This window comes from Pleurodeles waltl, chromosome 1_1 (assembly GCF_031143425.1).
Source record: "Pleurodeles waltl isolate 20211129_DDA chromosome 1_1, aPleWal1.hap1.20221129, whole genome shotgun sequence".
Taxonomy (NCBI): domain Eukaryota; kingdom Metazoa; phylum Chordata; class Amphibia; order Caudata; family Salamandridae; genus Pleurodeles; species Pleurodeles waltl.
Window position 1 is genome coordinate 18,594,435 of NC_090436.1, and position 25,234 is coordinate 18,619,668.

General features: G+C 46.8%; 1 protein-coding gene across 1 annotated transcript in view; it reads right to left on the reverse strand.

Moving 5' to 3' along the window:
- Positions 1-285: 285 nt before the first annotated feature.
- LOC138255248 (ATP-dependent RNA helicase DQX1-like) overlaps positions 286-25,234 on the reverse strand; it is a 253,590-nt gene continuing 228,641 nt past the window's right edge. Inside the window, exons 11-12 of the mRNA XM_069205833.1 lie at positions 22,673-22,863; positions 286-4,777 (exon numbers count right to left, since the gene is read on the reverse strand). Of these exons, the coding sequence (XP_069061934.1) occupies positions 4,579-4,777; positions 22,673-22,863 (390 nt within the window). The 3' untranslated portion in view covers positions 286-4,578. The remainder of the gene's footprint in view (positions 4,778-22,672; positions 22,864-25,234) is intronic.

Genomic DNA, 25,234 nt, shown 5'->3' on the forward strand with positions numbered 1-25,234 from the left:
TACAATAGAAAAGGGTTTTATTAGCTCTTAATTATTTTTTTAAAACATTTTTATAAATTTTATTGGCTTTTAATGAATATGTATTTAGATACTTTGTATGTACTTTTGGTGTTTTAAGGACTGTGTTCTAAATAAAGATTTTTAAATTGACTGAGTGACTTAGATTTATTTACGGTGGCAAATAAAACCAACATGACTACTTTTACTCGTAACCCTTGGCCGGAACACCTCCCAATCCTCGTTTCCCTCAGCGTCTTATTGCAATTTCAAACAAGGAGTCCCAGGTAAGGATGTAAACAGCTGTATTTATGACAAGTACCTGATAAAACTCAAAACACCATTTACATACATTACAAACATAAACCATTTGATTGCACAGAGCATTTTTGCATCAAAATATAAAAAAGCAATGTTACTTTCGGCCACGAGGACAAACAAACAAAACTCAACTAAACAAAGGCAAACATCTTCATTGCACTTACAAATATATGCTCCACTGTAGGGTCTGTGCCATCGCCATGGAGCCTGAAGGTGGGATCTCTGGAAAGCTTAGGACAAGCTTGTCTCTGGGGTCACCTATCTCTAAGCAGGCATGTGTGCGCCGGGCTTCCGTGCGCTGGCGACTATGTGGCAAGTGGCTGCTGGTGTCACCAAACTGCGAAACAGGTCTTCAGCGTTCAGCAGCATGCGCTTCTAGTTAGTCGCCACTCTGATGGGCTAATTCATGCATATATCCGAGCAGGTCTAATTTGATACTAAGATCTCAGTTCATATGACTTCATCTTAGCATATAGCTCCTTGAGGTTCTGGTCGCTTGACGGAGGCACATGGGAATAACCAAAAAGCTAGTAGGACCTCTGGCTCCCAAGTGTTTTATTCATTAGCTCAGAGCACTTCTCAGCAAGGAGCTGCTGAACCTCAAAGAAAAAGTCTTTAATTGTATTTGTAAAAAGGCCTGTTCGAAAAATGCACCTTAGTACAACCCTAATGTAAAAGCGTGTAGTATGAAAAGCAGAATGTACCAGCTGGGTGAGGTGCTGAGCAATGCTCCTAACGTCTAAAAGTACAAATTCTCTATATTACACGTATGCCCGGGTCACGCCAGCCTCTTGCGAGACACCTTGGAGGTCTCTACGGTAGGGAGGCTGAAGTCAGTCTAAGAGGGATTATCTTTTTATGGTCCAGGTAAGGAAGACATTGCCTTCAGCAAATACACAGGCACTACTTTTTGAGGGGTACTTGAGTTCTTTGGGGAGTGTTTCCTCAACTCTACACTAGGTTAGATTTCGGGAGTGTTCCCAAGTTTCAATGTCATTTAAAGGAGGCTACAAGCACAGCCCTGATGTGAGAGTACCCCTAAACCCTAAAACGAATTCACCTTGTAGTTACCCATTCAGTGAGACACTACATGCGACATAAAAGGCCAATGTGAGCCACTGAGCCCAGATAACAATGACAAACCTTGCCCCCAGGATGGCTACAATTCCAGAAAGGTAGCGACTTCCTACACAATTATCATCACAACTGAGATCAACGGAAATAGAATTCAAGCAAAGTGCAAAAGTACATCATTGGCATCAGAAGTTTCCTTCCTGACAAGTAGTTACTACAAAGTCTACGGGACAGCAAGGGAATCGAGCCCAGATCCCACTCGATTCATGGCCCGTCTAGAAAATCCTGGGGTCTCTTTTTCCTGCTGTGAAAAGTATGTAATTTAACACAAAACAACAAAACTGGAAGGAAAAAATTACTTAAAATGAAAAATAAAAGGCGGATCCATCTTTTCAACGTACTCGTGTCATTACGGTGTGCAGAGACTTCCTACAAGGACTGGAGAAGAAGGAGTTGTAATGTCTCCTCATCAGTTAGAGTGAGAGAGAGACATTCTCTACCTAGCATGTCATGGAATTCATTTGTTAAATATAGTTTTATGAACACAAAATATAAAAACATGTATATCCACCATAAACGATGGTCAGATGCGAATCATGATACCCTCTGAAGAAGGATAATTGATAAAGACTCTGGAGGGAGGCCCGAATGGTATGGCGCCGATCTCTAACGTGCAGCGCCAGCTAGGACTCATGGAACATGGGAGAAATGATGCAGCCCTTGTCCTGTCATCAACAGAGGACTCCACCTAGATATGACATTTAAAGCCAAGGATACATGACTGAGACAGTCCACCAAGCCTTTTGCTCTTGGCCACAACCTAGTCTGCTAGAACCTAGACAAGAGACCGTGGATCCTTGACTCAAGCCATGTGCCCTAATGACTGCACCCTTCCTCCATGAAGAGCCCACAACTATCAACTTGACTCTCTGCCCACATTCTTACCTCCAGCTCGCTTCTAGTTTTTACCGGCTCTTCCTACTCGGTTCTACACCAGGATACGAGTCTCTGACGCAGCACTCGGGTGGGTGTTAGCAGAATGTTGTGGATGAGTTCACTTTGTGTAAAATTTAGGAGCCAAATATCTACATAGTTATGTTGAAAATGGAGGTGCTCAGTTCATGACAGTATGGAACTTCCCTTACTAGGGGAGAATGGGGTCATGTCCTTAAAAGTCATAAGAAACCCAACTCCAGGCAACATATGTGTCTGCAGGTCCAAGAGTAGAATGCATGGCCTCATGACTAAACCCATCCTAAATTTTCTGGATTGGGCACAGAATTACGGCTACGGCCAGATGATTGCAACTCGTTGTTCCCTGGCTCCAAGTCATCCTATAAAGCCATGCTGTTCTCTAAGAGCAGTTATTATACAAAGCCTCTCTAATGCATCCCGGTGCCCACCTAGGTATAAAGCCCACACATTCTCCCCTTGATCCCAGCCACATCACACCTGTGGACCTGCTCTCTAACGGGAAAGGTTATATGCATGGAGTCACTAAGAGCAGAAGGTACACCATCCACCTCCGACTACAAGACGGCTCGCATCAATGACCTTACCTCCTACCTAAAGCGGGGATCACATCCACAGACGTCAGATCCTACCCTTGGTCCTGGCAATCACCTTAAGCCTACATCTGCTCTCCAAGACTGGTGACTACATCCAGGTACTTCTGGATGTGACCCGCTCTGTCGTCCACCAAGCCTACGTCTCTCTCTACGAGAAGAACTCACATGCATGGACTTGTGATTGCATCCAAGCTCCTAGTCGTGGCACCTCGCCTCTAAGAGCCCATGTTATCTTCATGAACCCCCACAGTCCTGATCTTAAGCATCACACAGCCCAGTCGAAGGGTGGAGACTGCCCCCGTGGACTCTTCACTCTCCCCTTGTTCCCGGCCATGCTCTCAAGCCGCCTAAGAGCATTGGTTACAACCGCAGCAAATTAAAGGAGCAACGAACTGCAGTCCAGGCCCAGTCCTTCACACCGCAGATGTGCGTGCCTGTGTCACACGGTGCATTAATGGAAGATCCCACTGTACTGCTGCTTTCCAATAAGAACGAGCGTGTGCTTCCCACAGCCCATCTCCATAAAACTCTAGTCCTTGTCCATAAAGCACTGCATTCCATCTCAGGGAGATTATTAAAGATTATGCCCCCTACTAGAAATCTTCGGTCCACCACCGGTCGGTTGGCTAAAATTCCCAAACTCTGTTGAGTGGGAATTGGAGGCAGATCTTTCTCCTACCTTGGGCCGGTAGCCTGGAATAAGCTTTCCCTGGAGTTACGCACTACAGATATCGGTTTTTAGGAAAAACATTAAAAACCTGTCTGTTCCAACAAGAGTAATTCTACAGTTTGCTTTCCATAGGCAGCCTTGAAGCTAGTGCCGGGACAGCCTCTGGAGTATCTGTACGCTCTGTAAATCTTCTCATCATCACCCAATGCTTGTTAAACAGAAGAACTGAGTTTCCACCCCATTCCTCCCAACTTTCACTTTTCAACTTAAATATCTACTTTAAAAAAAATGTTGTTTGGGCACTTAGAACATTGAAGGAGTCGCGGATCTCAAATATTAGACAACAAAGCAACAACGAAGGAAAAAGTAAGGAAACACAGACGTAGAAACATATCTGAGCAAAGAAAGCCAGGCGCCAGTCTGGTTACTACAATTACTACTGTAGTGTGTTGGTGTTCACAGAAGAGCCTCACATCAGGAAATGAGGAGATGTGGTCTCCAAAAGGGTGAGCTTCTGCCTACTCCCTCCCAAAATACAAAGGCCACTTATCCAGCATTGATCTCTGGATTCCAGAAGATCAGTTCAAGTCTTGGGATCTCAGAGTTAGTCCAAACTTGTGCAATCAATTTTCTTTTGGAATCAATAATTTAAGAGCTTTTCTGGTCTTGCTTCAGCTGTCTTTATAAGGAGTTGCTTGGGTTCATTGTACCATTAGTAGGGGATATCTTGTGGCATCAACAACGTACCATGAGGCTAAACAAATTTGTTTCAAGAAATCTCGAGTGCTGGTCTATAGTCGCGCAAGGGCTACTGTGTTAGGAACAGAAGCCCTGCTTGAAGGCCACTGGACAATCCCATCTGGGCCTCTTCCTGAGCAACCTTTGTGCACTGGAAGTTTCCAGCATCCGTATGATTCAGATCTTGGTTCATAACAAAGTGAGCTTGGGTCACTGCAGAGAACACATGTCCCTCTCCTCCTCCTCAGCAGTCCCTCCAGAGGCCCCCATTTCTGCAGTATCCCCAAGGACGTCTTCCTCCGCCTGGTCACCAGCAGCAGACAGCTTCTCCCGTAAGGACATCAACAGATCCCTGCTTTCACTCGCTGGCAGGTTACTCAGGTAGTACTGAGGGGCGAACTCAACCAGCCTGCAGAGGAGCGAAAGAGAGCTCTGTCACGGCAAAGTCTACACGTAAACAACAAACAGTTCAGGACATAGGAGAAAGGTATTTTATAGAATCTAATGATTGAGTGATTGCTCACTGCCCCCTGCTGATTTCTCTTCTTTGTGAAGCCCAACAAGACATGGTTATTGAAAGTAAAAAATAAAAAAGTGACAGCATAATTGCTGAAATAAGCACTGGCAAAGTCAATATGTCTGGTGTTTGTAGGCAGCCTTTTTTGCTTTTGTCAGTGCTTGTTTTTAAAAACTTTCCATTGGGGAATTTGCCGGGCCTTCCTCAATCAAACACAAAAACATCAACTATAGGCAAAGAACATACATTGGAACTGGCACTTAAGGAGACTAATTTGTGCATGGATGTTCTCTTTGTGGAAGGGTAAGTTGCCGTCAGTCACAGTGATGTTAGCCAATGGCTGAAGTGGGCTGACCCACTACCCCAGGATGTATGCTGCAGTAACGAAATCAAAATATGAATGACAACAGCCGACCAATGGATGAAGAGGGCTGGCTGAAAGCCTCTATAACTAAGTGATATAACTATAACATTTTATTACAATGGAAATGTTTTGACGAAAATTACACCTGAAAATGGAGCATGCTTTTATTTGTTCTATGATATTACTACATATGAAATGTATTAGTTCTGAGAACAGTGTACTTGGAAGGAAAAGTGTTAATGTAGCAGTAAATGTGGAGCCTCAGGCTGTGCAAGAATTATATGCGCTGCATTAGTTCGCCATCTAGTGGCTGGGCTTGGAACAACATGTAACAAACGTTTTTTTGGCATGGAAAAAATTCACATTGTGTATCTGCAATTGAGCCTTAATGGCCGTTTCCGAGGGCTATATAAAAATGAAAATTACCGGACGTTTTTTTTTTTTAACAGAGGGATTAACAGGGGTCAGGACTAATATTACTGGTTTTTTAATTTTATCGTGGGACTCCCAGCTTGACGACTCTGAATGATTAAAGCATGTCAATTTATGAAAGTTCCAACCCTGGAGAAATTTCCTTCCCACATCCCTCTTTCCTGAACTGCTAAAATTGCACAGCCTGCCTCGGGCTACAATCCTAAACACCCCAATAGGAGAAGCACACTCTGTGCTTCCTATCACCCGAAGCACCCAAACAGGTGCATCACAGTACACGTTTCCCAACACCTTCATTACTACCCCACTAGGGGAACCCCAAGCTCTCCTCCTTCCCATTGATGCCATCCAAAATCAGACCACCCCCCCCTTTCCTGCTACCCCACACTTACACGAGTCGGCTACCAAAGCTCAACGGGCCAATAAAGTGACGGGATACGTTACTTACCGTCGGTAACAATCTTTCTGATGGATACTCGATCTAACCTTATTTTGTGAATGTTCCCCAGGTGCCTGACTGCATGCGGAAACATTTAGAGCAGTACCCATGCAAGCCAGCAGGTGGCGCTGATGTGGTTCTAGTTGGGAAGTAACGAGTGAAGTTTAAGCATCACCCATGTAGCCAACATCAGCTTTTTTCCTGGGCTGTCGGCACCCTCAGGCGCACAGCAGATTGGCAAGTCCAGTGGGAAGATAGCTAAACTAGAACCTTCTAAGATGGAAAGAAGTCCTGTTCAAAGAATGAGGGACATTTTCAGTGAGGAACCTGCGGTTAGATTGAGTATCCAACAGAAAGAGGATTAACGAAGGTAAGCAACCTGTACTTCTGATGAAGATTCCTAATCGCACATTCATCACCTCGTGAATAGATATAGCAGTACCTCCCCAGGTGGTGGGTCTGTAAGCTAGCTCAAACCAAAAAGTCCTTTGAGACCGAGCGTGCAAAATGTTGCTCTCGACCGACCTGAATTTTGATGAAGAAATGCTTCATAAAAATATGTACCATCACCCATGTAGGCGCCCAGCAAATATTCCGGACAGGCACTCCACATTGCAGCGCTATAGCTGCAGCTTTGGTTCTATGGTAATGACCCCATAAACCTCCTGGAGGCTGCTTCTTAGCCGGTGCGTAGCAGATCTTAGAGCTGAGAACACTCCGTTGGGAGATGGTCCATTTGTGCATTGCAATGCCCTTGGTCCCAGAGAACCAAACAAATGTCTGATCATCCAACTGATAGCCACTGGTGGGACCTATATGAAACCTTAGTGTCCTCTTAGGGTCCCAACAATGAAGTATCTCTTCCTCCTTAGAAGGATGAGGTGGATGAAAGAAGGGTGATAGCCTGCCCGACATAAAATGAAGTGACCACTTAGGCAAAAAGAAAGCTTGGGTCGACCGAAAGAGTCTGCAGCACGCTCACATGCCTCACCGATGTGACAAGGCCATTTTCAACATCAAAAGTCTTTAAGGTCAACGGTGCAGGATTTCAAAAGGGGTGCACATCAAAAAAGTGAAAACTAAATTCAAGTCCCATTGTGGCATTGAAAAGGGCTCTCGTGGAAATAACTGCTGCGCATTTTTCAAAAATCTCATCACAACAGGTAATTTAAATAAAGAAAGATGACCTGGCAACCGGTAAAACATATATATATATATGAAAAAAAAAGCTGAAAGATCTAACAAATAGCCTTTAATATTGCAAAAGCAAGTCCTTGGTGGGCCCAGGGACAGAATCAATAACAAAACCTCAGACAACCTGGCTTGCAGTGGATCGGATTGACGGGTGTTGCACGAGCACCGCATTTGTCCCAATGACCAGAGCACATCAGTTTTGTAGCTGACGCCAAGATGATGTCAGCAACCTCAAGATAAAGGTCAAATTAAGTCAACTGCCACGGCTCAATCTACAAGGATGGAGATTCAGACTGCACAGGTCTGGCTGTGACAGATGATCCTTCACGAAGCTGCAGTTTGTTGAAGACAGATGCTCATGACTTGGGTCTGGTTGTTCCAAATCTTCTTCAGAATTCTGGGCAGGAGAGGCAATGGCAGGAAGGCATGCAGGAGTCCAGAGCTCCATTCTAGTCAGAGCACATCTCTGCACATTCTTGGTGGTGACACCCTGGAGCATCTATTGGTATAAGTGCCATTCGTGTGGGCGGCTGAGTTGATATGTCCTGGCAGTTGGATATCCCATCAGGTGGTTCACCCCCTATTCAACCACTTCGAGTGACGTAGAGCCTCATGACACATGACCCAAGCCTCTCCCTCTACCCTGCTCTACTTGTTGCAGTATCACATGAAACTGGAATTTTTGTGGGCACATGCACCAGTCTTTCTCTGATGGGTGGCAGGAAGGACTTCAACTTCAGGTGAATTGCTCTCAACTCCAATAAATATACGTGGAGTTGACTTCACCTCATCCCTATGGCCCCCCCAACCTAGAAGCGATGCAGCCATCACCACTGTAGGAAGCTGGCCTGGTGTGTGGTGAGCACCTATGGTGTTATCACCTTATACCAGGTCCAGGTGTCCCCGCTCAGTGAAGTGTAGGCAGTGTCTGGAAGCCAGGCTCTCTAGAGGTAGCTGTGGATGAGCAGCGAAGCCTTATCTAGGAGACATGCAGAGCTTAGGCAATACCACTACAGTCACACAGCAATTACACACATGAAAGAACCACACAGTGTTACTAAAATAAACACAAATACTAAAATACTGTATAGCCAATACTCCACTAGGAGGTGAGTAAGGACACTATTATATACACATTAGCAATCAGTAAATAGCATAGAAAGCAATAGCAAATAGTAAAAACAATGGCAAATAGTGAAGGCCCCAGGGGGCGAACAAATCATATACTAAGTAAGTGGAATGTGAAAGGCAGCCCCCCACCCAAGGAAGTGGAATCAGTAGAGGGGAGCTGGAGGAACTAGGAACCCCAACGACCAGGAGAGAAGAGTTAAGTACCTTGTTTTCCCCAAAACCAACAGGAGGACTTTAGGAAAGGACTGTGCAAGACCCAGACAAGACTGGACGGAACCAAAGGTGGATCCTGACAGAAGAGGACCTGCAAAGGAAGGGGACAAAGTCCAGTTATCGTTGGAGTGTCCGGTGGTGGCAGGAGCCACTACCCACCCTTCTGTGGATGCAGGACGAGGGCGACGGTGGACAAAGTTGGTCAGCAGTGCAGCACAGGAGCAGAAGAGGAGTTCCAGAAGTGATGCAGGTGATGTCCCACATCGGCGGTTGTGATGCAGTCGGTCAGTGGTGCAGGAAAACCACCAACAAGCCTTGGCAAATGCAGAAGCCAGTGAAGAAGGTTTTGCAAGGCCCAGGGGACTCGACCCAAGGAGGGGAGTCCAAGGTGAACCTCAGCAGCTGGGAAAGTCACAAGAAGAATGGGTAGCCCCCACATGAGACCCACTGGCAGCAGGCACAGGAATCGTGGTGAGGCCCACTCAGCACACCTGGAGAGGAGTCCCACGTTGCTGGAGCAGCAGGCAGGAGATTGTGCTTTGCAGAGAAGAGTGCTGGCAGCCAGGGCTACACGGAGTCTGAAGATCCCTAGGAGGAGGAACAAACAAGCTTTGGTAGCTGCAAGAGTCGCAGTGCACAGGGGTGCTTGTCCTGCAAGGAGAGGCAAGGGCTTACCGTCTCCCAAGTTGGAAAGCTGGTAGAGAGGACCAAGGGGACCACTCTAGACCACCACCTGAGATGCAGGATCCACGTAGCTCCGGAGGAGAGGAGATCCACGCAGCCAGTCGCTGTTGCAGTCAGTGCCTGAGGATGAAGGGGAGTGACTACTTCACTCCAAGGGAGATTCCTTCTTGCTTCTTGTGCAGGCTGAAGACCGGTTGCCCTCAGAGAATGCGTAGCCAGGGAAATGTTGCATTTGCTGGAAGGAGCCGGAGAAATAATGTTGCAAGCAGAGTTGTCGCTGGAGTTGCAGATTGTCCGTTCCTGGAGGGTCCAGTTGCAGTCCCGGTGTCCACAAGATGAAGTAACAATGCAGAGGAGTCCTGCTGGAATCTTGTACGTCAAATTGGAGGACCCACCCAAGAGGGAGACCCTAAATAGCCCAGGAATGGACTGGTCACCTAGCAGGGCGACCACCTATCAGGAGGGGGCTGTGATGTCACCTGCCTGACCTGACCACTCAGATGCTCCCAGGAGCCTCTGCCGACCTTGGATTCAAGACGGCAGAATCAAGAGGCAACCTGGAGGAGCTCTGGGAGCCACTCCGGGGGTGGTGATGGACAGGGGAGTGGTTACTCCTCTTTCCATTGTCTAGTTTCGTGCCAGAGCAGGGACTGGGGGTCCCTGGACTGGTGCAAATTGGTTTATGCAAGGAGAGCACCAAATGTGCCCTTCAACGCATACCAGTGGCTAGGTGAGGCTACTCCTCCCAAGCCATGTACACCTATTTCCAAAGGGAGAAGGTGTTACCTCACTCTCCCAAAGGAAATCCTTTGTTCTGCTTTCCTGGGCTTGAGCTGATCAAGCAGCAGAAGGGCAGAAACCTGTGTGAGGGGTGAGAGCACCTTGGGCTGGCTGGAACCTGAGAAAGCTGGTAGGAGCAATGCTGGGGGTCCTCTAAGGAGCCACCAGAGTGCATGGAATCATACTTCCAATAATGGCAACAGTATTGGGGTATGGTTCAGACATTTTTGATACCAAACATGCACCAGTTCAGAGTTACCCTTATGTAGCTGGACATAGGTAGTGACCTACGTCCAGAACACGCATAAAATGGAATCCCGGCACTCACAAAGTCCAGAAAAATGGGACTGGAGATCGTGGGGGCACCTCTGCTAGTGAAGAGGTGCCCTCACACACAGGTACTTGCACCCTGTCTTCTGGGCTAGGAGGGCCTACCATAGGGGTGACTTACAGTGACCTGGTGCAGTGATCTTGTAGTGAAAGGGGTGCATGCATCCTTTCACACAGGCTGCAATGACAGGCCTGCAGATACACTTTGCATGTGGTCCCATGGGTGGCACAATACATGCTGCAGCCCATGGGGGACCCCTGGTGCCACAATGCCCTGGGTACCAAGGTACCATATACTAGGGACTTATATGGGGGCACAAGTATGCCAAATGTGGGATGTATGTGGTCCAATCAACCAAATTTAAAGGGGGAGAGGACAGTCACTGGGGTCCTGGTTAGCAGGATCCCGGTGAACACACAAAAAAAACACTCTGACAAACAGGCAAAAAGTGGAGTTAACCATGCCAAAAAAGAGGCTACTTTCCTACACACCCCTGCACACAGGCTGCAATGGCAGGCCTGCAGGCACATATTGCATGGGGTCCCATGGGTGGCCCAACAAGTGCTGCAGCCCATGGGGAACCCCTAATGCCCCAATGCCCTGGGTACTTAAGTACCATATACTAGGGACTTATATGGGGGCACCAGTATGCCAATTGTTAGGTGAGTAAAGACCCAAGCAACCAAATTTAGAGGGAGAGGGCACAGTCACTGGGGTCCTGGTTAGCAGGATCCCAGTGAACACAGTCAAAACACACTGACAGCAGGCAAAACGTGGGGTTAACCATGCCAAAAAGAAGGTACTTTCCTACAACCACTGTCGTATCTGGGTAAGAAGAAGGGTCTGCCACTGACCGTGTCACTGTCTAGCAGTCAACACTGCTCGCCTTTAGCAGTCTCCTCTAAAACCAAATGTGTTTCCTTGGTGCGTAGGCCTCAGGGGCTTCAGGTCCTACTTCAGGGCCTGCATTTGCCAGCTGGAAATTTTGACCAGCATAATTCAGGAGGACAACAATCCCCACAGCTTCATAGGCCAAATGTCCTACACTGTCTCCTCCATGTGGGGGGAATCCACAAAACTGTACATAGAATGGCTCAGATGTCTGTGAAGGAGTGACTTCAGCATGTTGATAGTGAACTCCAACATGGCTGTTGTCTGGAGGTGGTCTACGACTGCCTAGGGCAAACCCACCTTCAACAGCCAGTCGTCAAGGTAGGAAGACTGATTCTCATAACCTTGAAAAGGGCAGTGCAACCAACACCATCACTTTTGTGAACACTCGAGGGGCAATGGTGAGGCCAACAGGGAGCACTATAATGAAAATGTCACTTACCCAGTGTACATCTGTTCGTGGCATCAGTCGCTGTAGATTCGCATGTTTTGCATAGCTCGCCATCTGGTGTTGGTTCGGAGTGTTACAAGTTGTTTTTCTTCGAAGAAGTCTTTCGAGTCAGGGGACCGAGTGACTCCTCCTTTTGTCTCCATTGCGCATGGGCGTCGACTCCATCTTCGATTGTTTTTCCCCGCAGAGGGTGAGGTAGGAGTTGTATTGTAGTAATAGTGGCCATGCAATGGAGTGACTAAGTATGTACCTATTTAAGGTTAAAATAATATATATACAAATAGTTGAAGGTACCTTCCGAACTGCTACAGGCTCCCGGGGAGGCGGGTGGGCACATGCGAATCTACAGCGACTGATGCCACGAACAGATGTACACTGGGTAAGTGACATTTTCAGTTCGATGGCATCTGTCGCTGTAGATACGCATGTTTTGCATAGACTAGTAAGCAGTTATCTCCCCAAAGCGGTGGCTCAGCCTGTAGGAGTGGGAGTAGTCTGAAACAATGTTCTTAATACGGCTTGACCTACTGTGGCTTGTTGTGCGGATAACACGTCTACACAGTAGTGCTTGGTGAATGTGTGAGGCGTAGACCATGTGGCTGCCTTACATATTTCTTGCATTGGGATGTTTCCTAGAAAGGCCATGGTAGCACCTTTCTTTCTGGTTGAGTGTGCCCTTGGTGTAATGGGCAGTTGTCGTTTAGCTTTAAGGTAGCAGATTTGGATGCATTTAACTATCCATCTGGCTATACCTTGTTTTGATATTGGGTTTCCTGCATGAGGTTTTTGGAATGCAATAAATAGCTGTTTAGTTTTCCTGATGCTCTTTGTTCTGTCAATGTAATACATCAATGCTCTTTTGACATCTAAAGTATGTAGTGCCCTCTCAGCTACGGAATCTGGCTGTGGAAAGAACACTGGAAGTTCCACTGTTTGATTTAGATGGAACGGTGAAATAACTTTTGGTAGAAATTTAGGATTAGTCCTTAGGACGACCTTATTCTTGTGTAGTTGTATAAAAGGTTCTTGTATTGCAAACGCCTGAATCTCGCTTACTCTTCTTAGGGAAGTAATGGCGATGAGAAATGCAACCTTCCATGTTAGGAACTGTATTTCGCAGGAGTGCATGGGTTCAAAAGGTGGACCCATAAGTCTAGTTAAGACAACATTTAGGTTCCATGAAGGAACAGGTGGTGTTCTTGGTGGAATAATTCTTTTAAGGCCCTCCATGAATGCTTTAATGACTGGTATCCTATATAGGGAAGTTGAATAGGTAGGCTGCAGGTATGCAGATATTGCTGCAAGGTGTATTTTAATGGAAGAGAAAGCCAGGTTAGATTTTTGTAAGTGAAGCAAGTAACCCACTACATGTTCTGGAGTTGTGTGTAATGGTTGTATTTGATTAATATGGCAGTAGCAAACAAACCTCTTCCATTTACTTGCATAGCAGTGCCTGGTGGATGGCCTTCTGGCTTGTTTTATGACTTCCATACATTCTTGGGTAAGTTGTAAGTGCCCGAATTCTAGGATTTCAGGAGCCAGATTGCTAGATTCAGCGATGCTGGATCTGGGTGTCTGATCGTTTGGTTGTGTTGTGTTAACAGATCCGGCCTGTTGGGCAGTTTGATGTGGGGTACTACTGATAGGTCTAGCAGCGTTGTGTACCAGGGTTGCCTTGCCCAAGTTGGTGCTATTAATATGAGTTTGAGTTTGTTTTGACTGAGTTTGTTTACCAGATAAGGAAGGAGAGGGAGAGGAGGAAAAGCGTAGGCAAATATCCCTGACCAGTTGATCCATAGGGCATTGCCGTGGGACTGCCTGTGTGGGTATCTGGATGCGAAGTTTTGGCATTTTGCGTTCTCTTTTGTCGCAAACAAGTCTATTTGAGGTGTTCCCCAGAGCGTGAAGTAAGTGTTCAGAATTTGGGGGTGAATTTCCCATTCGTGGACCTGTTGGTGATCTCGAGAGAGATTGTCTGCGAGTTGATTCTGAATTCCTGGGATAAATTGTGCTATTAGGCGAATTTGGTTGTGAATTGCCCAACGCCATATCTTTTGTGCCAGCAGGCTCAATTGCGTTGAGTGCGTCCCCCCTTGTTTGTTTAGATAATACATTGTTGTCATGTTGTCTGTTTTGACGAGAATGTATTTGTGAACTATTATTGGTTGAAAAGCCTTTAGTGCTTGAAAAACTGCTAGCAGTTCTAGGTGATTTATATGCAGTTTTGTTTGATGTACGTTCCATTGTCCTTGTATGCTGTGTTGATCGAGGTGTGCTCCCCACCCTGTCATGGAAGCATCTGTTGTTATTACGTATTGTGGCACTGGGTCTTGGAAAGGCCGCCCTTTGTTTAAATTTATATTGTTCCACCATAGAAGCAAGAGGTAAGTTTGGCGGTCTATTAACACCAGATCTGTAAGGTGACCCTGTGCTTGTGACCACTGTGATGCTAGGCACTGTTGTAAGGGCCTCATGTGCAGTCTTGCGTTTGGGACAATGGCTATGCATGAAGACATCATGCCTAGGAGTTGTAATATCATCTTTGCTTGTATTTTTTGTGTTGGATACATGCGTTGTATGATGTTGTTGAAATTTTGAATTCTTTGTGGACTTGGAGTGGCTACTCCTATTGTTGTGTTTATTATGGCTCCTAGGTATTGTTGTACCTTGCGCGGCAGAATGTTGGATTTTGCGAAGTTGACTGTGAACCCTAGTTTGTAGAGGGTTTGTATGATTTGATTTGTGTGGTGTGAGCACGTTATTAACGAATGGGTCTTGATTAGCCAGTCGTCTAGATACGGGAATACATGTATTTGCTGCCTTCTGATGTGTGCAGCGACTACTGCTAGACATTTGGTAAAGACTCTTGGTGCGGTTGTTAAACCGAAAGGCAGTACCTTGAATTGGTAGTGTATTCCTTTGAATACAAACCTTAGGTATTTCCTGTGCGATGGATGTATTGGTATATGGAAATACGCATCTTTGAGGTCTAATGTTGTCATGTAGTCGTGTAGTTTCAGCAATGGTAGCACTTCTTGTAGTGTGACCATGTGAAAGTGGTCTGATTTGATGTATGTGTTTAGTATTCTTAGGTCTAGGATTGGTCTTAGCGTTTTGTCCTTCTTTGGTATTAAGAAGTACAGTGAATAAACTCCTGTGTTTATTTGTGTGTTTGGTACTAACTCGATTGCGTTCTTTTGCAATAGTGCTTGAACTTCTATCTCCAGGAGCTCGGAATGATGTTTTGATAAATTTTGTGCTCTCGGTGGTATGTTTGGAGGGAATTGTAGAAATTCTATGCAATAACCATGTTGGATAATTGCTAGAACCCAAGTGTCTGTAGTGATTTCCTCCCATGCTTTGTAATAATGACCTATTCTTCCCCCCACTGGTGTTGTGTGGAGGGGGTGAGTGACATGTGAGTCACTGCTTAGTTGTAGGGGTTTTGGGGCTTTGGAATTTTCCCCTATTCCTAGGGAATTGCCCTCCTCTATATTGGCCCCGAAAGCCTCCCCTGTACTGTCCCTGGTAACTGGATGTTGTTGCCTGTGAGGTACTGGCTTGTGTGCTCTGACCCCGAAACCCCCCTCTAAAGGGTGTTTTGCGAAAGGTGCTGTAATTTCCTCTGCTCTGCGGGGAGTAGAGTGCGCCCATGGCTTTAGCAGTGTCCGTGTCCTTTTTAAGTTTCTCAATCGCCGTGTCCACTTCTGGACCGAACAGTTCTTTTTCGTTGAATGGCATATTGAGAACTGCCTGCTGAATCTCTGGTTTAAACCCAGACATTCGTAGCCATGCATGCCTTCTGATGGTCACAGATGTATTTATTGTTCTTGCAGCTGTGTCTGCTGCGTCCATGGAGGAGCGTATCTGGTTGTTTGAAATGTTCTGTCCTTCCTCAACCACTTGCTTTGCCCTCTTTTGTAGGTCTTTGGGTAGATGTTCAATGAGATGTTGCATCTCATCCCAATGGGCTCTGTCATAGCGCGCAAGAAGTGCCTGTGAGTTAGCGATGCGCCAATGGTTTGCAGCTTGTGCTGCGACTCTCTTTCCAGCTGCATCGAACTTGCGGCTTTCCTTATCTGGGGGTGGTGCATCCCCAGATGTGTGGGAGTTGGCCCTCTTCCTAGCTGCTCCTACAATGACAGAATCTGGTGGCAGCTGTGAAGTTATGAAAATAGGGTCTGTAGGAGGCGCTTTATACTTTTTTTCCACCCTTGGTGTGATTGCCCTACTTTTGACCGGCTCCTTAAAGATGTCTTTTGCGTGCCGAAGCATACCAGGGAGCATAGGCAGGCTTTGGTAGGAGCTGTGGGTGGCGGAGAGGGTGTTGAATAGAAAGTCATCCTCGACTTGTTCTGAGTGGAGGCTTACATTGTGGAATTGTGCTGCTCTAGCCACCACCTGAGAATATGCAGTACTGTCTTCTGGTGGTGATGGCTTTGTAGGGTATGCCTCCGGACTGTTATCTGACACAGGGGCGTCGTATAAGTCCCATGCGTCCTGATCCTGGTCACCTTGGCTCATGGAGGTGTGAGCCGGGGAATGTGATGGAGTTTGTGCTGGTGAGACGTGAATTATAGGTGGAGGAGAGGGTGGCGGAGTAACCCTTTTCACCATTTTTGTTTGTGGTGTTTGGTCAGTTTGAAATTCCAGTCTTCTCTTTCTCCTAATAGGGGGAAGGGTGCTTATCTTTCCTGTCCCCTGCTGTATAAAAATACGTTTCTGTGTATGGTCTACATCGGTGGATTGCAGGTCTTCCTCAAACCTATGCTTTCGCATTTGGGAGGTCATTGATTGCTCTTCTGTATAAGAGCCTGAAACTGGGTCGGTTGCAGGTTGTTTTGGCACCGAAACCCTGTCTGCATCTTTTTTCGGCTCCGAGGTGACTTTTTTCTTTTTCGGAGTCGAAACATCTCGGCGTCGATCTTCATCAGTGCCGCTGTCTCGGCGTCGAGCCGTGTCTACACCGCTATCTCGGTGTCGATGTATGTCTCCAGCACTTTCTCGGTCCCGAGAAGGCTGCGTGCCGGTGTCTCGACCGGAGTCGGACGGTCTCGGCACTGAATGGGCCTTTTTCGGTGCCGACGGTCGGTCACCGAATTTATGGGTGGAGCCATGGCCTGGTGGCAGTGGCGTCCCCTGGGCCTTGACAATCTTCTTATGAGTGGTTTTCGACGTCTTACTCACGGTTCGTGGATCGTCGAATTCCTCGGAGTCCGATTCGTGTATCGAAAAGGTTTCTTCCTCTTCCTGTACCTCGAACTCTCGGTGCGCTGTCGGCGTGGACGCCATTTGAAGTCTTCTGGCTCGACGGTCTCGGAGTGTTTTTCGGGACCGGAACGCACGACAGGCCTCGCAAGTGTCTTCACTGTGCTCAGGTGACAGGCACAGGTTACAGACCAAGTGTTGGTCTGAATAGGGGTATTTTTTGTGGCATTTGGGACAGAAACGGAACGGGGTCCGTTCCATCGGCGTTCTTCTACACGCGGTCGGGCCGAGCAGGCCCCGACGGGGGATCGAAAACTACCCCGAAGGGCTCCGGAGCTCTTCGATCTTCGATGCGGTGTTGATTCTAACTACGCCGATCCCGAACGCAACAATACCGACGAAAATCTTCCGAAATTTAGCTGTTTTTCCGTTCCGAAACTCGGAGCGACAGGAACACGTCCGAACCCGATGGCGGAAAAAAAACAATCGAAGATGGAGTCGACGCCCATGCGCAATGGAGACAAAAGGAGGAGTCACTCGGTCCCGTGACTCGAAAGACTTCTTCGAAGAAAAACAACTTGTAACACTCCGACCCAACACCAGATGGCGAGCTATGCAAAACATGCATATCTACAGCGACAGATGCCATCGAACACAAAGTTTTCTTGGCCCACTGTGAACTACAGGTAGCATCTGTGAACCTACAGGACTGGGATATGTAAGTAAGCATCATGCAGGTTCAACGTCACCTTCCAGTCTCCAGGATCTAGAGCAGGCAGGGCACAGGCTAACGTGAGTATTGTGGATTTGCCCTTCCACAGGAAGGCACTGAGAGTGGGAAGAATAGAGAGCCTAGAATAGGACAAAGGCCTCCGTCCTTCTTTGAGGCTAGGAAGTGCAGGAGCAACACAGGACCTACCTCCGATTGCAAAACCCTCTCTATGGCCTCATTGGCCAAAAGAGTCACTTTCTTCTCCAGGTATGTGTTGGAAATGGCCCTTTTTGCAGGGTTATCCCAAACCTTTTGCCTCTGACCTCCTGTTTTTGGACTATGTGCTGAATTTAGTTTTTGTTGGCTTTAGGACTCTGGGCACTTTACCACTGCTGATCTGTGCTAACGTGCAAGAGTTCTGTGTCTAAATTGTATTGTGATTGGTTTACCCATGATTAGCATATTTGATTTGCTAGTAAGTCCCTAGTATAGTGCACCACATTTGCCCAGGGCCTGTAAATCAAATGCTACTAGTGGGCCTGCAGCACAGATTGTGCCACCCACATGAGTAGCCCTGTAAACATGTCTCAGACCTGCCACTGCAGTGTGTGTGTGTGTAGTTTTGGACTGCCAGTTCGACCTGGCAATTCCACCCACTTGCCAGACCCAAACCTTCACTTTTACTACATGTAAGTCACCCCTAAAGTAGACCCAAGACAGCCCCATGGTCAGGGTGCAATGTATTTAAAAGGTAGGATGTGTACTGGTATGATTTACATGTCCTCATAGTGAAATAATGCTCAATTTGGTTTTCACTTATGCAAGGCCTATCTCTCCCATAGGATAACATGGGGATTGCCTTGAAATATCTTTCAACTGTAATTTCCCATTGGAAGCAGATATAGATATGGAGTTTAGGGTCTCTGAACTCACAATTTAAAAATACATCTTTTGGTGAAGTTGGTTTCTGAACTGTGAGTTTGAAAATGGCACTCTTAGAAAGAGGGCATTTTCTTGCTTAACGATTCTGTGCCTATGCCTGTCTGTGGATTACACATCTGGGTCAGGATGACAGTTGGGCTGTTTGCATATCCTGATGAGTCTGCTGGGCTAGAGTGGGGGAGGAAGGAGCTAACACTTGCACCTGAAAGGGCAGTGCCTGTCCTTCCACAAAGCAATCTCCAACCCCCTGGAGTGGGTCTGGGCCCAGGGCAGGAAAGGCAGGGTCTTGTGCACTACAGACTTTCCTTTGAAGTTTGCCTACTTCAAAGGCAGAAATGAGTATACGTACTGGACTGCTGACCCCACATAGTTAGAACACTTCTGGACTGAGGACATTCTGCCAGGAAGAAGAGCTGGATGCTGTAGGAGGAACTGCCACCCTGCCTGTTGCTTGCAGTGTTGGCCTGCTGCTTCTGTGCTGGGAGTGAAAGGACTGGACTTTTCTTTCTAAATTTTGCTTCCAAAGGTCCTCCAATGATTTGGACTTAAGAAGTCTCAGGGACATCAAAGACTTCATCTGCCAGCTCCTGGGCTCTCTTGCTAAGAGTGCGGACACGGCAAGTGGTGCCAAATCCAGTTCCTGGGCCCTTGGGAGTGAGTTCTGATGTAATCCAGAAGAAACCAAGTACACTGACTCCAGAGCGACTTCAGAACCAGTGCCGCTGTCTGACGCCGTGCTGCTGCCTGCACAGGAGCCGTGGTCCCTGCTGAGTGCAACAACCATGACCGGCGCTGCAGGCCCGACGTGGCCGCAGCACCTCTGAAGTCCAGCCACAGCACGAGTTCTGAATGCTGTGTTCCCGACGTCCGGGACACCAGACTCCGCCGCAGCACCTGTGGCCCCGCGGTGTGACGGTGTGAAGTCAACGCATCACGTCTTGACCTGCTGGATTCACCTTCCCTGCAACCATAAGGAACAGATGCCTCTCCTCCCCTGCCCAGCAGTAGGCAACCAATGCCTCACCTCCCCGGTAGCAGTAAGGAACCGATGCCGCACCGGCTCCAGCGATGCTTCACCTCTCCGACTCCATGACCGACCCGCACTCCCTCGCGAGTGGCGTTGGACTGTTAGGAACAACTCCGTCAAGACATCGTGATAACCTCAGGTAAAGAGTGTGAGTGTGTGTGTGTGTGTGAAAGTGTGTGTGTGTGTGTGTCTATGTGTGTGCGCAAATAGTTCGCACATTGCCTCTGAGATAAGCCTGACTGCTTGTGCAACGCTACCAAAGGGGGTGAGCAGGGGTTATTTTAGCTGTTGGACTCACCTACCCTGACTAGAGTAAGGGTGCAAACCACTGCCAACTAGAGACTCCATTTCTAACAGTATGGAAAGGTGATCCTCCGTCAGCAGCCCTGACGGTGGTGGAAGGTGAGGTTGGGTGGAAAGAAATGAAACAGCATAGCCCCGATGGACAACTTGGAGGACTCACCTATCCTATGTGATGGCTTTCTACCTAAAGTGGAAATATAAGATCCCTCTTTCGACAGGGTGGCTGTGTGCCAAATAGGACACACTCAAGAGGTTCTCCAGCTGCTGGATGCAGAGGGGTGGGGGGGACTGAACTGATCTTTGTCCCCCATGCCTGGGGCATTGTCTTTGTGAGCGGGAGTCCCGGCCACAAAAAAGCTGGAAGGTTTGCAGGGCTGGCGGAGGGGTCTGGGATTAGTGAAACTGAAAACCCCTACCGTAGCCACAGAGAGGGACGATAATGCTGGTGGAACTGTGTCCTGTGAGCAGACAGGCCTAAGGAATGTGCTTGACCCTGCATTTGTTTTGCAGGGCTGAATATGCTTTTTGCCATAACGGCGAGAGCAATCAAACAGCAAGTCCACTAAAGAAGCCTGGACATTCTTGGAGAAACCCATGGAGCTCATCCAGGCATGGTACTAAAGTGCCACACTTGTTCCCTTTGAATAAACAGTAGGTCATGCCTGAGCCACAGCAAATAAGCTTTGCAGTGTCACGTCTATCCTGAATAGTCTGGTTGAGTGACATCCGTAGGTCAACTGGAACAGCTGGGAAAATCAGGGCCTCCAAGTCCCCTAGGGTACAATGGGAAGCAACCTGAGAGGGAACTGGCATTGACAGATCTGAGTGCAAGTCTTGCAGACTAGAACATATAGTTCGCAAATGTTTTGATGCATTTTGACTCACAATCCGGTGGAATGGGGAGGAAGGTTTTGGGATGAATCTAATTTGTGGACACCTCAACCACTAAAACCTCTGGTGTGGGATGATGAGTGAGAAAATCTGGCTCACCTGGTGCTGGCTGATAGCGCCGAGCAACCTGCCTATTAACTGGTGGTCATGAAGCTGGTTTAATTTGAGTGCCCAAGAGGGTATCTGTGACAGCCTTATTATATAGTATATAGAGGTTCTGTAGGCGTTGTTCTGGCTGGAGAACCTCTATCAGAACGTTAGTCTTTACCTCCATATAGGGGGTGGTAGGTCTAGTACTACTGCCGCCCTGCGCATAATAGGAGCAGAAGAGGCAGTTTCTTCGGTGGCAGGGCTGGGAGGAGAAACAAGGCTAGTGCCCGGAGAAGGATCCAGGGCACTGGAATCTTGCAGTTGTTCATATCAGTTTTCCTCATTTTACTGGGAGACAAAATCATCATTGTCCAAATCAGAGCCAGAAAGATTATGCAAAGTATGGCCCTACCTGTGCCAAGTATCAGAATTATAAGGGTTGCCTGCTGGTTGCGTGGTGGAAACAGTTGTGGTGGATTTTGCTCCTAGTTGGAAATCTGCTAATTCTCCCCCAGCATCGATCCAAAGGGAACCCAAGTTGGCGCCGGAGCTGAACCCGGAGCAGTTTGAGGGTAAAGACCGTGCCAAAGGTAGACCCTCTGGGGGGGTTACAACTGGAGCCCCCTGCAAATTCCTGGTACGCAAAGGTGCACAAAATTGAACTAGTAAAATTTCAAAAACTAACTTCACTAAAGGCCTCGGCAGGACCAGGAAAGTTTTGGTGCATTGGGACTAGGCTCTGGATCAGGAGTGAGACCGGGTGAGACGTTGATGCCCTTCCCAGAGTTCATGAATGGCGGGAAGATGCCTATTCCCACTTCGATATCTTAGACGATTTCTTTGACTTTCCCCAAAAACTTCAACCAAGATAATGATCTGCCTTGGGATAGACTTCAGGAGTGGCAACAGGACTTTCCTTTGAACTTCAACACCACACAGCATGGAGACGTCCTGTGTTTGCCGACATACAGTTTCGCCACGCAGTCTAATGTGGCCTTCGGACTCATCTGGGAGCAATCATCACAGGCCTTGGAACTGTGTTCTGAACCCAGGCACTACAGACACACTTCGTGAGAGTATATCTCCGAAATCTGTTTACTAAAGTCCTTACATGGCTTCAACCTAGTGTCTTGGGAGGGGACATCTTCCCTTGTACACTGGAAAAAGGTTCTGTGAAAAGGGTCTGTAAGACTAAGGAAAAGGTCAGGATCCGTGTCTGGAGGCACATAAAGAAAGGAAATGGCATTAGTGTGTGCTTATATGCAGATCCTCTCATCACTTCTGGAGCAGACGATGTTGGTGCAGAGCCACACACCACCACCTGCCGCATGCAGGTGTACTGCGCTAAAAGGTACTGGATCCAGTCGGACGCCTAGCAAACATTCATAAGCTGATGTACTGCAGTTAGAATTATCTATCAGAATGCAAAGTATTTAATTTCAGTAAATTCCTTACTATATTTTTAATTTAATATCTTACAACATTAATGTGTTAGATGCAAAACAGTCAAGAAGCACAATCTCTGGTGATCCAAGGATCAGGCAAACACTGATTCAACCAAAAACATGACATTCTTTAAGCACAGAAGAGGATATAGCCTTTTTTTAGTCTTGAATCTGTAGCCATTAAAACAAACAGTTGAAAAGTCAAACTTGTGCTGACTGGTTAATATGACCAGGCACAGGCCCACAACAGACTTCTTACATGTCAGCCTGGATCTCGGAGACCACATTGATGCAGTTGCCCTGAGAGATGGTGAACTCATGGTACAGCACCCACGAGGGCGGCCTAGGCAGCGGCTTCCGTGTCAAGTAGCAGGAGAAAGGATGCAGGTGGGCCACATGCTTGTGTGACAACATCAGGTAATTCCCCTGGCCATCCACATCTTGGGCAGCCTGCAGAACAAGACAGAGGAAAGACGTGGGTGAGTCTGATAAAAAAAAGCACCAAACAGGTGTGCAATAGGCTACTGCAAAGCCAACCTGACAAACAAGGTGAAAGAAATTTCCACGTGTCCTTGTGTGTGCTGCATTAACAAGGACATATGATTTTCACAATTAGGCCCATTTACTTATCCAATGATATACTCACACTGCTAGCCCCACACCATGCTAAATGCGCACTCACCTAAATACACAGTATAGACCTTCTAGCATGTACCAATCTGTGTTAAAGAATTTGCAGACAGGACCAGTTCAAAAACATCCATGGAATTTATGATCCCCAATACTTAAGGTCAAAACTTTATCCTTAATTTACTCTTCCTTGCCTTCTAGTGCAACAGGCAAGGTGTGACAGCAGCACTGCTCCACTAGACGAGTTGGCATGAAAAACAAAGATCTTCTGAAGAACTGTCATCCTGAGGTTGAAGTGAGTGAGCGATTAGTGCCAAACAGATCTCGACTACCCCACTTTGGGTGAAGTCAGGAGAGCAGGTACATGGCAATGCTTTGCGCACTACGCAACCAGAATCTTGTTCTCTCCTATTGATGCATAAGAAGTATTCCTGCTCATCTTCCTGCATCATTGTGAACCAGAGGTGGATTAGGGAGTCACTGCTTGCACTTTGAAAGGTATTTGGTATTGTCCCACACCAGAAGCATGGGTTGTACAGGCCTATTACACAGCAGGGATGTGATATATCATTTCTAGATCATTCCTGAATGACATCTCACATACTGATGCACATTTGTTGGTTTCAGAGGAAGAGGTTGAACATGATCCATTCATGCAGCGTACTTTTATTAGTACAACTGTATACATAATGATTAACTGTCCTTCCTTCTTTACGTACAGCATAGTGGGTTCACACTTGTGAGTACTTTTAATATTCTGCACTTGTGGGGAACAGTTTTGGGTTTCAACACGATCCATCAGGCGGGTCCAACCATTACTCTTCTTACCTTGGTCTGACCTATTGCTACAAGGTCTGATTGGCTGTCTGGTCTCCTTAATTATTGATAGTCTTCTTCTTGATTTTGGATGCCCCTTTCATTTATTGGTCCTGATGAGACCCCATACTCGCAGGAGGGTCGGAACGCGTTGACTGTGCTAAAACTACCTAACAGTGTGACCCTTCGAATTTATATTGGATTATGTATATAACTATATTATTGACTTGGGTCGTTTGCTGAATTTTGGATTTGAATTTTCTCATGATCACTTTTTGTTATCGCTTGCGTCGATTGTGGGTTCCATTTCAGTTGGCACACTGTGTAACCTTTTTTTGTTACTTTTTGTATCAATATATTGATTGAAATACTAACCACTGCGTTTGGATTCATTTTGTATATTATATTCTGGGGTGGTTCCTTTTGATATCATCCTAGTATTTTGTTAGTGCGCATGTGCCTCTTTTCATTGAACCGCTTACCAGAACAGCTCTTCCTTAAGGATATTGATAAAGCCCTCGTTCATTGAATCGGGCTGCCTCTGTTGGTCTGTATGACACCAGAAAAGTAATGTTAGAATGGATGACTAGGCAATGCGAGCACACCCTGCCTCCAACTTGCACAAGAGTGGATATTATATTGTAGATACAGTTTCAGGTCAGCACCGGCTCTGAATGCTGTGTTTTTTCCCAGTGCAGATCAGGTGTGCCGGCCCTCGTCGAGGAGTGCGTGTCTGTGCCTGCCTGGACCTTCACTTATTATCTGCATTCTTGGCTCTGAGTCAGTGGTTCCCAAGCTGCGGTCCCCTGGGGGTTCGCAAAGCCTCCTCTTGGGGTCCGCGACTGCTTAGAAAATGAATGAATATTAACGGATGAATAAATTGTATATAAATAAAGTGACTAAATTTACAATTACAATTGTTTAAATGTACTGTAACTGTCAAGAAATTTGAAATTGGAGGCTAAAAATTAAATTAGCACCCTCAGATTGATTGGTGGGACGAGTGGAGGTGCACCCAGCCGAATACAGTACGGACGACGTGTGGCTTCAGTTAAATTATTTAATTTTACTTCATTGCAAATTAAATAACATAGGTTATTATATGTGTATGTTTGATGAATGTGTGATTCCGTATTTGTTGTGTATTGTTTTGTGATTCAAATCATCAACAATGTTTAGGACCGGGTCCCCAGTTTCCTGTCGTGACTCAATGGAGAGGGGGAGACAGTGACCCGGATTCCAATAAGGATTCAGTGGGGTTCGCCGGGTTCCAGGAATGATAAAGTGGGGGTCCACAGAAGTCAAAAGGTTGGGCACCCCTACTCCAAGTAACAGCAGCCTAATCAGCATACCATACGATTGCACCAGAACTTTG